The sequence below is a fragment of the Festucalex cinctus genome, chromosome 17, assembly GCF_051991245.1.
Source record: "Festucalex cinctus isolate MCC-2025b chromosome 17, RoL_Fcin_1.0, whole genome shotgun sequence".
Classification (NCBI taxonomy): domain Eukaryota; kingdom Metazoa; phylum Chordata; class Actinopteri; order Syngnathiformes; family Syngnathidae; genus Festucalex; species Festucalex cinctus.
Window position 1 is genome coordinate 15,913,628 of NC_135427.1, and position 11,568 is coordinate 15,925,195.

General features: G+C 37.0%; 2 protein-coding genes across 7 annotated transcripts in view; one reads left to right on the top strand and one right to left on the bottom strand.

Moving 5' to 3' along the window:
* vti1a (vesicle transport through interaction with t-SNAREs 1A) overlaps positions 1–5,298 on the bottom strand; it is a 138,827-nt gene extending 133,529 nt beyond the window's left edge. For 2 of the 4 annotated variants that reach the window (XM_077503282.1, XM_077503279.1), the window contains exons 1-2: positions 5,080–5,297; positions 1,763–1,821 (exon numbers count right to left, since the gene is read on the bottom strand). In XM_077503282.1, coding sequence (XP_077359408.1) covers positions 1,763–1,821; positions 5,080–5,173 — 153 coding nt within the window. In that variant the 5' untranslated portion in view covers positions 5,174–5,297. Of the gene's footprint in view, positions 1–1,762; positions 1,822–5,079 lie in introns of all 4 variants that reach the window. The other 2 variants (XM_077503281.1, XM_077503280.1) reach the window with 2 other exon arrangements.
* Positions 5,299–5,451: 153 nt separating this feature from the next.
* zdhhc6 (zDHHC palmitoyltransferase 6) lies at positions 5,452–11,452 on the top strand. 3 transcript variants are annotated; one of them, XM_077503276.1, is made up of 12 exons: positions 5,452–5,619; positions 5,968–6,062; positions 6,199–6,461; positions 6,527–6,618; positions 7,121–7,280; positions 7,790–7,948; positions 8,181–8,234; positions 9,048–9,215; positions 9,291–9,332; positions 10,486–10,634; positions 10,753–10,799; positions 10,931–11,452. In XM_077503276.1, the coding sequence occupies exons 3-12, from the start codon at positions 6,207–6,209 to the stop codon at positions 11,029–11,031; spliced, it is 1,227 nt and encodes a 408-aa protein (XP_077359402.1). In that variant the 5' UTR covers positions 5,452–5,619; positions 5,968–6,062; positions 6,199–6,206; the 3' UTR covers positions 11,032–11,452. The 3 variants fall into 3 exon arrangements, with proteins under 3 accessions (XP_077359402.1, XP_077359401.1, XP_077359404.1); XM_077503275.1 differs by having other exon boundaries at positions 5,968–6,461; XM_077503278.1 differs by having other exon boundaries at positions 5,968–6,461; positions 10,489–10,634.
* The last annotated feature ends 116 nt before the right edge of the window (positions 11,453–11,568 follow it).

Consider the following 11,568-nt stretch of genomic DNA (forward strand, 5'->3'; position numbering starts at 1 on the left):
TGCTCCTTTCATTTATTATTTAAACCTTTAAACCGAGACCTCGCATTATAACGCATATCAGAAAGAAAATAGCTCCCTATGCTGTCTACTGAAATTGTCGTCAAAGTGCCCTGGGCTCGTACTGCAATGCGAGCCCGAAGGCATTTTGACGTAAAATTTTAAAACTTAAAAAACTTTTTTTTAAACTTTTAGAATTGATTAATCTTTTGATTATTCAACTGATTCATCTGATTTATTTTAATTTTGCATTAAAGTGTATTACCAAAGCATTTTTTCCCCTGATTACTGTTTATTTACCAGAGATTGGTGGTTATTGCGTACATTGTATTCATACAGTGATTAACTCCTTCACTGGCCGCCATTTTCACTGAAGCAACCCCCTTCGCTCCCAGCTGTTTTACTGGATTTTGACTGATCTTGCAAGGCCCACAGAATATTGTGTTCTATTGCTAGAAAAACATGGAACCTACCAAAAGAAAGATTACAGTCTCTTCATTCACCAGGAAGGTATATTTGTATCTGTTTCAGTTTTGCAGCAATTAGCATTAGAATATAGCTAAGTTTCATCAATATTCACATTCCTGGTGAAAACATTTGTCAAAACAGCTTGTTGCAACATGGCCCTGGCTGATCTCTGATACGCTGCTGCCACCTGCTGGCTGTTTTTTTTTCTTTTTTTTTTTCTAAACGAACTACCATTGCTTTAAGCCACCTCCTCATGTCAGAAGCTGCATCAAAGCATTCAGTATGCTTTCGCATTAAAAAAACAAAAAACAAAAACAAAAAACAAAAAATATGTGTAAACAAGTTTTTGGGAGATAAGGACAAAGTATTAAAAACGTTTTTACATGTTTTTGGGATTGAATGTTAAAAAAAAAAAAAGTCGATTGATGTACTATGTAACCAATTCGGCCATTGTTTTTCAAAGTAAAAACAGATTTTGTTGAAACACAGAAGATAATCAGTCTTCTTTCATGAAGGACCAAATATATCAGCAATTACTGTTGATATGAATTTTAAGTTAAAAAATTGCTCCAAACAATTACTCGATTATTAAAATAGCTGTCGATTAATTTAACAATCGATTACTTGTCGATAAATGGAATAATTTTCACAGCTCTAGGTTGGATTTGTTCTTATTCCACCAGCACAATATTATTTTTACATTCCTGGTTGTTTGCATTTATTCCCACATACAAATGATTATGAATTCCCATGGAAAGTTTGCAACTTGGCAAATTCCCTGAATTTTGCAAGCAACGTACGTGTCAGTATGATTTCATTTTACATGCGGCGTGGCATAAACCAGGCAGCTCTGAAAATAGTCAACTCGGGCAAACCGACAAAACGCGGCGCGCTGTTAATTAAGTGCGTCCCCCATGTAGATCACAAAGCGGCGTCACTCATCTCAACCGCCGTGAAAGTCGTGACAAGACGTCGACCAAAAAAAAACAAAAAACAAAACAAAAAAAAAAAACGTCGGGGATGAGGTGCAAGTGTATTCGACGCGTGGCTAAGGCGGCTTTTTTGACTAATCACCGTGACATAACGAGACAATTTGTCTCTTGTCGGGCTCGTTTGCGTGAGGACTCCCGAAACGGTTTGAAATGTGTCACAGTGGGTGTCACTTTTAAAAGGAAAAAAAAACAAAAAAAACCAGGATATGAACGGGCAAGTAATCAGGCAAACGTGGGGGAGCCTCCTCGACGCTCCCGCCCAGTTCGTTATTGAGGAAATGCAAATGAGCCATCAAAAGACGTACCAACTCTCTGACTTCTTCAAGCTGTTTGTCGACATTTAGAACCAGCTGCGTCTTCTCCTCTGAAAGGGAAGAAGATATTGATCAGGAGGAGCTCGGTGACAACAGCCCCCGCAAAAGGTGCCAATGTTGGTGGCGGTGGGTGGGGGGCGGAGCAAAAAAAAAAAAAAAAAAAATGCAACACGAGGACACATTTGAAGATATATTTACACATTGTCAGCGCCTTTGCGTGACGCCTGGTACGCGGGAAGAAGCCTTTGTTGGCTGCCAAGATGCCTCGGCGGGGGGAAGCGACGGCGCGTCAGCTCGGCACGCGAGTCGGGAAAGCGACGCGCGCGCCTCTCGCCCCGGCGTCCTTCATCTTCGACATCGCCCCGTTGGAAACGTGCATTCATTTGGCCGGCCAAATTATTTTTCAGAATACGCAAATCAATATTGCACTGCTTGATGACATTTGTTGAGATGTTTTTCCATGGCAACAAACTATAATGGATCCAAAAGGCCAGTTAAATTGAATTCAAATTCAATTCCAGATTTAATTCCCGGTTCAATTTGATTTTCAGTTCTATTCGGATTCGATTTCTGGCTTAATTTGATTTACGATTCGATTAATTTCTGATTCTCTTCTGAATAGTGATAGACCGATTTTTTTTTTTTCCCAGGGCCGATGCCGATACCGATTATTAGTCATCAAGGAGGCCAATAACCGATATTTCAAGTCGGTATCCATTTGCAGTAAAGGAGAAAATAATAGCGTAAAAAACTTTTCTTTTAATTTTAAACATATAATCAATATACAGCTTTGTTTAATTTAATATTTTAACAGAAATTGAAGAAATTGTAGGGAACTTCCAGGGTCATCAGCACGTGTTAAGCTAAATTCAAAACGAAGCAACTTTTTTTTTTTCCCAGTGTTTTCAGTGAATAAATAAATAAACAGTTTTTAAAGTTTTCTACTGTAAATAAAGTTTTCCACAATGTCAACATAATTTCTAAATTTATATATTTTTTTAATTATTATTATTTTTTTTATAAATTAAAAAGTCTTGGGACTTCCCAGTGTTTGCAGTGAATAAATAAATAAATAGTTTTCTTAAGTTTTCTACTGTAAATACATAAAGTTTTCCAAAATTTCAACATCATTTCAAATTTATTTTTTTTAATTCTTATTTTTTTATAAATTAAAAAGTGTTAGGACTTCCCAGTGTCAGCAGTGACAAATAAATCTATGCAAAATTAAATGTAGCTAATTTGGGGTTTTAGTCAGGGTTCAAAAGATCTTCGCAGATAGTGACAAATTGTTTGAATATGTTCAAAATGTCTTTGCAAAATCCTGATGAAAACACAAAATTTGCTATTCGTTTGCAAGCATTCACTGCTCGGTGAGATTCCAGCTGCATCGGCCTTCAGATTCATAAAAAGGCCGATGACGATATTTGACAACATGCCAAATATTGGCACAGATTATCGGCCGGGCCGATTATCAGTCTAGCCCTAATTATTAATTAAATTTCTAGCTTGACATCATTTCCAAGTTACCGGTAATTTCAGATTGAATGAGGGCTGCACAATATATCGAAAAAAATATCGATATTGTGATATTGGCCTATGCAATATGCATATCGCAAAGACATGCAATAAGTTTGATATGGAATTTTATGCTTTTATCTGAATTTGACCAGTCAGACTGACAGGATGACCAGACATTTATTAAACATGACAAAAAAGGAGAAAAGACACTCGGTTCAAAACTCGCAAGGAGAGGAACTGACTGATACAATTCACAACTGCACTCTCTGAAAAAAATCCCCTCCTCTCCCTCTCTTTTCATTTGGTTTCCACGACCCTAGTTACATGGGTGTTTCAACCCTTAATAGTGCAAACGCAAAACATAGTTGGAACACAATGTACTTAACGAAAATGTGCACTGCCATCCAACATTATCGAAAAAAATATCATTCTTTCATTCGATAATAAAAATGCCATTTCTTTAGGTACACGTCAAATAGGGGTGTGAATTGCCTAGTACCTGACGATTCGATCCGTATCACGATTCATAGGTCACGAATTATTGACTACTGAATACTTTTAATTTTTAATTTATATTCAATTCTCAATTCAAGTCCAGACTCGATTATTTGGTTAAATTCAATTTCCAATTCGATCCAATTTCCCAATTCAATTTGAATGTTTCACTGCACTTAGTGTAGAATAGATTAATTCAATCACCAAATCGGTTTCTAATTAGAATTCTGGTTCAGCTACCTACTTGATTGCCATTTTGATTTCCAATTTCACTTTTGTTTCGATTGAAGCCAAATTTTTGTTTTTTTGTTCTATTCAATCTCTGATTCAAATCCAATTTCTAATTCCATTCTGCATCTCCCAGTCACCCTCCACTTGGTATGGAACAAATTCCATACCACATGAAAGTACCATTTTGATTTCCAATTCCGATTTAATTTCAGAATTAATTCCTAATATTATTTGGGATTTGACTTCTGATTCGATTGGTGATTCAATTATGGACTCAATTTTTTTTTTTTTTTTTTTAAATTAAATCCAACTTCCGATTTTATTCCTGATTCAATTTCTGATTTGATTTCCATTTCAATTGTCAGGTTCAATTGAAGTTTATGTTCCGGATTCAATTTGTGATTCTAATTCCGATTAAATTCTGTATTTAATTTGCATTATTATTTCCGATTTATTTGAATTCTGATTCAATTTGTGATTAATTATGGACCTGATATTTGGTTCTATTATTTTTTTCTCAATTAAATCCAAATTTCGAGTTTATTTCAGACTCAGTTTTAAAAACGAATTTCCAATTCAATTTTCAGATTCAATTGGTCCATCATTGGTGTTCGCGGGACAGTGCAATACCCACGATTAATTTCAAATTTTATCTGATTCGAATTTTCTTGTATGTCACCTTGCAGTTGCTATGGAATGGATTTGATGTTGAAGTCAGGGTTGGAGCGGCATTTAGTTATTCATTATTATGTATTTATTAACTATTTTTAATTTACTGTTATTTTAATTGACTTTCAATGTGTGTTTTTTTTTTAAAGCTCATAATTGTATCATAATAAGCCGTAAAAACAAGATGTAAACAGAAAGGATTAGGTCCTTTACTTGTCGGGGGCAATGACACGACATAAAATAAAGCGACTTAATTATGGATCAAGACTACACAAAACGTATATTATGTTGTTAATTGACTTATTTTTATTTTCAACACAGGTTGGAGGCTCTACCTGCGATCATGAGCTTGCCTTGTCATCATTGTGTCATCGCTCATCATTGCATTCTCTTACCTCCACCCAGCTTGGGAATTCTGCCGATTTTGTTGGTAATTTCCGCTGTAGCGGTTCCAAAGTCCTGCTCATAGGCTTCGAAGTCTGAAGACATTTTGTCGTCTGTGCTCAAATGGAAGTTATCGCTTGAGGTTTCAAGCTCAGAATAATAAAAACAGCAGCTCTCGGGTGTCTCTTCCTTGTGTTGCAGTAAAATATACTCGGCGCAGAAGTGCACTCGGATGGTCCGTCTTCTGTTCTTTGTGACACTATAAATCGTGAATTAAATATAAATTAGTTGTACTACTTTATTATTAATGAATTCATTGTCTAATATAATTGTTGTGGTGTTTAATACAAAGTATATTAATAATTACGTGAAAAACATTGGACGGTATCTTCCAAAAATGTTCGGAACATACAATGACACGAGATGAGTTCCTACCGTACACAGACGAAGGAAGAAGAAACAAGGAAGTGGCCGGGTTGGTCATTTAAAGTGACCTCTTTTTCATTATCATTCAAACACGAATATCAGCGCAAACGTTGATCATTAAATCCGTAAGTAACATATCATGGGCCGTTTATGTTGACTCTGTCGTAAATTAATTGTGAACGCTTGTTTTGAGCTGCCAGCTAACGAGTTAGCCGACTAGCAAGTCTCGATGTTAATATCGTGATGTATAACAAGTTAAAATGTGGGAGAATGTGTTCTTCCATGTAATGTATTCGCTTGCTTTGTTTTTCTTGGCCCGAATTGTCTGATGTGATTTGTTAAACCAATTAGATAATTTAATTTTAAATGATTTTTCTTTGCTTACAACATATGTCGTCTTGTTATTTGAGATACAGCTCGTATTTGTCACTAAAAGTCACTAAAAGTAATTATTATTATATGTTCCTTCCAAGATGGGGTTCGGGAGTGCGTTCCAAGCATAACATACACCTGAGAACCCCAGTAGAGGATGCTGCTTTCTCTCAGGACGAACAAGAATGGCAGACAGGTTGTCCTGCTGATCCCAGATCAACCTTGTTTCTGGCTCACCGGAAGCAGAAGCGTCGAAATATGTGCACCGTCCTCACCACTGACTTTGCAAGATAACACAAATTAACCGGTCGCCCCCCTTACGTTTCAAATAGTCGTCGTCATGAACTTGGTGGCGTGGGAGAATTTGCACGAGGTGCGGCGCTTGTGTCACTGGGGCCCGCTCATCGCCCTCTCCGTCATCGCCGTGTGCTCCACGGTAGCCGTGCTGGATTCCATCATCTGGTACTGGCCCCTGGACACGGCCGGCGGCAGCATCAACTTCATCATGCTCCTCAATTGGACCGTCCTCATCCTCTACAACTATTTCAACGCCATGTTCGTCGGGCCCGGCTACATCCCTATCGGTTGGAAGCCGGTGAGTAAGCCCTCATGACGTGAGAGTTCATACCCTGTCTTCATTTGTCGACACGTCCCAAACAGGAGAATCAAGAGGACACCCAGTACTTGCAGTATTGCAAAGTGTGCCAGGGGTTCAAGGCCCCGAGGTCTCACCACTGCCGCAAGTGTAACAGGTACAAGCCACACACCACGTTTTCAAGCAATTCTCAGAGGAAATCATGCAAATGTACAGTATATGCATTTTTATAGTCATTCTTTCACCCTAAAAATTGATGACTTCACCCAAAATACACCAAATAAAAATGTACAGGTACTCAAAATGTTTGTACAATCAAAATTTCTCTTCGCCTACTACTAGTGTTAAGTTTGTCTGCCATTTTTAAATTTAGTATCAGTTTTAGTCCAATTTCGGTCACGCTATAGATTTTACTCCAATTTTTATGACGTGAAGGACATTTTCGTCTCGTCTTTATTAGTCGACGAAAATGCATACTGATTCAGTCCCAATTATTGTTTATAAATGAGGGTTTTAGTCAAGTCTAGTCTAGTTTTAGTCCAGTCAAAAATGTGTGTTGACGAAATTATTATTTTTTTTTAGTTTTCGTTGACGAAATTAACATGACCTGCTACAATAAATGTTTGGTTACAGCAATACGTGTTATTAAATCCCCACAGGTGCGTGATGAAGATGGACCACCACTGCCCCTGGATCAACAACTGCTGCGGCCACCAGAACCACGCCTACTTCACCAGCTTCCTGCTGCTGGCCCCGCTGGGCTGCGCGCACGCCGCCGCCATCTTCGTCATGACCATGTACACGCAGCTCTCTGAGAGGGTGAGCGCGCTGCTTGTTGTTTTTGCACCGTGCAATGAACCGTCGCTATGGAAACCTGCTCAATTTTTTATTTTTATTTTTTTAAATAATTACCTATATTGATAGTTTGTCACAAACTATCATCACACTGTCAGCATATCGCTGTAGGGAAAAATGAAAATATCTAAATTTGTGAATAGCAAACCACAAAATAAGCAAGATTCAATTTGCTACTTTCCTTGTAGCTATTTTTTTAACCCATTGATGCAGTATCCCCCGCTATTTATGGTTGCCCCCGAAAAAGGTTTAAAATTGTATATCGATGTCACAAGATGGACCAAAGTATTATTTTTCTATGAGACTGGGCTTTGGTGCCATCTTGTGGCATATTAGGCTGTCCAAAAATGCAGTGAATTGGCGAGTTTTTTTTTTTTTTTTTTTTTTAAAGCAAATAGCACCAGCTCGGTTCTGATTCTACTGACATGTATTCAACATTATAAAATGGCCAACAAAGTTCCGATTTCCTCCAGATCTCATTCGGCTGGAGCACGGTGAAGATCGACATGAGCGCCGTTCGTCAGAGCCAGCCCCTCATGCCCTTCAGCGTGTCCGCCTTCGCCGCCACCCTCTTCGCCTTGGGCCTGGCGCTCGGCACCACCATCGCCGTGGGCATGCTCTTCGTCATTCAGGTACGTTCCAATTGGGGCGGACATTTTGTGCTCGCGCGACATGCAATGAAATTAATTTTTTGTTTTTCATTACGGCAGTGATTTCACAACCACTTTTTAACATTGTTTTGTTTTTGTGCAGTGATTTTTTTTTTTTTTCAAATGTAAAACGTGTACTTTGGCTAAATAATGTACAAATATAAATGTTAAGTTATGAAGGTTTTTTTTTTTTTTTTTTTTTTTTTTTTCCTAGCTGAAAGTCATCCTTCGAAACAAAACCTCAATAGAGTCCTGGATTGAGGAAAAGGTCAGAATAATTGTTTTATTATTTGTGTGCTCATTTGTGCTTTTTCTTTGGATTTTTTTTGCATTTTATTTCAACATTACTCTGAAGAATAACAATTTTTCACCTAAGAAAATGTACACACAACTCCCTACAATGACAACATGAAAGCTTGAGTTGAAGAATGTGTAAAATTGCATACATGTGAACTTTGTTGTTTTTTTTTCCAATTTGTCATTTATTTATGTATGTATGTATGTATGTATGTATGTATGTATTTATTTATTTATTTACAGTTTTGAGGGGAGGATTTTGCATGTATTTTCCACACTGATCAGTTCCAGCAATAGCTACGATTTGCCACTAGGTGACAGTGTTGCCCCGCAAACATCTTTCTCTTCACTCTCGTTTTGGACATGTAGTTTAATTTTCCTCAGGTGGAAGATATGGCAAATTTATTGAAATGCATTTATTTATTGAAACTAAATATCAGATTTTCTTTCCACAAAAAAACAGTTTAAATGACATATATGCCACATGACCAGTCAAAGCAATGTCACTCTCTTAAATAGCATGATAAAGTAGCAACTTGACCTAAATCACAAGACAATGTATATAAATGATTAGAGCGACGAAAGTTCATTTATTTGTACTTTAAGAAAAAAATGTTATTCTTCACTGTAAGTGGTCATGATCTTGGAACTAATATTGTGTTCATTTATACGCATTGATCGTATTTGTGTATAAGTAATACAAGATAACTTTGATTATCCTGGCAATGAATTTTCCTTACTGTGGGACCAATAAAAGACTGCGCTTGTCGCCCCGTCCGAGCAGGCCAAAGACAGAATACAGCACTACCAAACCGGGGAGGAGTTCATCTTCCCGTACGACCTCGGCAGCCGCTGGCTCAACTGGAAGGAGGTCTTCACCTGGTCGGGGGCGCCCAATGGAGACGGCATCCTGTGGCCCGTCCACCCCGAGTGTCACCAGCACACCTTAACGGTCAGCTTGCGTTCCGTTTTCATCCCACCATGTTGTGTCAATGTAGCAATCGAGTCTGTTTTAATTGCGCCGCAGATCGAGCAGCTCAAGCAGAAGGCCGACAAACGAGTGAGAAGCGTAAGTACCAGGATTTGTTTTGGGAATCAGTATCACTATCAATTAAGCATTTTTTTTTCTTAATTGTTATTATTGTGTGAAATTGCCGGCAAGTTGAAGAAGAAACCTGCTCCACTGGGAAATATGATTCTGATTAATATGTCTGAATAATAAAGAAATTAATATTGTAATAATATGTTTAATTTATTTAACTTTCCCAATTAATTTTACAAGAATCTTCACCTTTAATTTGATCATTATTATGCTAATTTAAAAAAAAACATCCAGAAAATATGTGATGATAATTAAATATGTAGTAATAATAAAAATAATACTATTATTTTTGGTTAATGATTTACGATACATCTTTTTTTTTTTCTTTTTTTTTTTAATGTATTTGAAATTTATTTAAAATGATTTTTCCCAATTTTCCTATAACTTGAACAATTATAATGAAGGATCTATGTTCCACAAAATAAGTTAGGATACTTAATAAAACAGCAATATTATATAATTGATGTTTTTTAAATTAATAAAAAATATTTTTCCAAATAATTCCCAATTAATTTTAGCAATGCTCTCATCTGTACTTTGTTCAAATGTATTTGTTGCATTTATAAGGGGGGAAATATATATATTTCTTCCAGAAAATGTGTGATGATACTTAAATATTTAGTAATAATAAAAATAATACTATTATTTTTGGTTAATAATTTACAATACATCTTTTTTTCATGTATTTGAAATTTATTTAAAATGATTTCCCCAATTTTCCTCTAACTTGTACAATTATAATGATCTATTTTCCACAAAATAAGTGAGAATACTTAAAACAACGATATTGTGTAATTGATATTTTTTTAATTAATAAAAATATTATTCCAAGTAATTCCATAATACAATAAAGCAACTAATGGTAATAATATAGTTTATCAGTGCATAATGCATGACTGTAAAATTTTTCCCAATTAATTTTCCACTGCTAATTTCTACAAATGCATTTTTACAAAAGCCACAACAAACTAAGCAATCATACTAGTGGAATTATATTTTAATATTTTTGGAATGAAAACATCCCCCAATCCCTAATTCTCAAGTCAATGTTTCTATTTTTAGCAGCCCGAAGCACAAAACCTGTTAGAATAACCAACATGTTGTGGTGTGGCTCGGCCAGCAGGTCCAGTACCAGGCGGTGGAGGACTACAACGGCGCTTGCTGTCCTATGACCAAGGGCATCCAAACCTTTTTCCGGACCCCTTGCACAGAGGAGCCCAGGATACCCCTGCAACGGGGGGATACCATCCTGGCCACCCGTGGCACTAAGTAAGTCTCTTGTTTTGGTTTTTAAGAACACGTTGTGGACTTACTTGGTTGTGCGATATTATTAATACATATTTCTGCTCTTTCGATGAATAAAGCAATCTATTTTATTTTATTTTAGATGGTGGATGTATGGCGACAAAGTGTTAAATGAAGAGCAAACAAGAGGTAAAAGCAACAACAAAACAAACACAAAAAATATCATTAGTTAAGTGCTAGCTAATACTGTTGTTGAGCCTCACACATTCATCGTATTAAAAAAAATTAAATAAAATACCAAATATATATTTCATTTTCAGCGGGGGAGCGCATCCGTGGATGGTTCCCGCGGCGGTGCGTGGAGAAGTGCCATTACGACACTGCGGCCGTCGACGGCGCCGCCGATAAGAAGGTCAACTAACTAATGTGGCTGTCCGCGCTCCCCGTATGCCGATGTCACTTCTGGGTGCTGCAAACCTCGCTGCGTACATATTCTGGTCAACACATATTTTGATACTGCCTTCAGTTTGTCAACAAAATATATAAATACTGAGCATCAGTCATGTGGGTTGAAGAAAAGTCTGAATTTCAACAATTGTGACTACATAACATGTTGAACTTGAATTGTGTTGTTTTTGTTTTGTTTTTTACTCGTGCCAATGTTGTGCATTTTTTTGCTAATTATGCAATGCCTCTGCTGCCCCAGCCGGCCAACCCCCAGGGCCACGTCATGCAACTCTTTCTACTACTGTAGCCCAAGAAATACTGCTTGATTTGTTTTTATGTTTTGTAAAAACAAGCTGTTTGCCTCAAATTAAAAAAAAAACATATTTCAAAACATTCTCACAGAGCCTCTTTGCATTCGACAGTATGCTCTATCCTACAGGAATGAATGGGTATGTGGCTGTGTTCAGAATTAACCAATCACGCTCGAATTTGTGCTAAATGGGAGCCAACA

Excerpts from the sequence above, each read along its gene's own strand:
- zdhhc6 (XM_077503275.1), top strand. The coding sequence starts at position 6,207 with ATGAACTTGGTGGCGTGGGAGAATTTGCACGAGGTGCGGCGCTTGTGT. Across the intron at positions 6,619-7,120 it reads CACTGCCGCAAGTGTAACAG|GTGCGTGATGAAGATGGACC; the intron begins GTACAAGCCACA and ends AAATCCCCACAG. Across the intron at positions 9,216-9,290 it reads GTCACCAGCACACCTTAACG|ATCGAGCAGCTCAAGCAGAA; the intron begins GTCAGCTTGCGT and ends ATTGCGCCGCAG.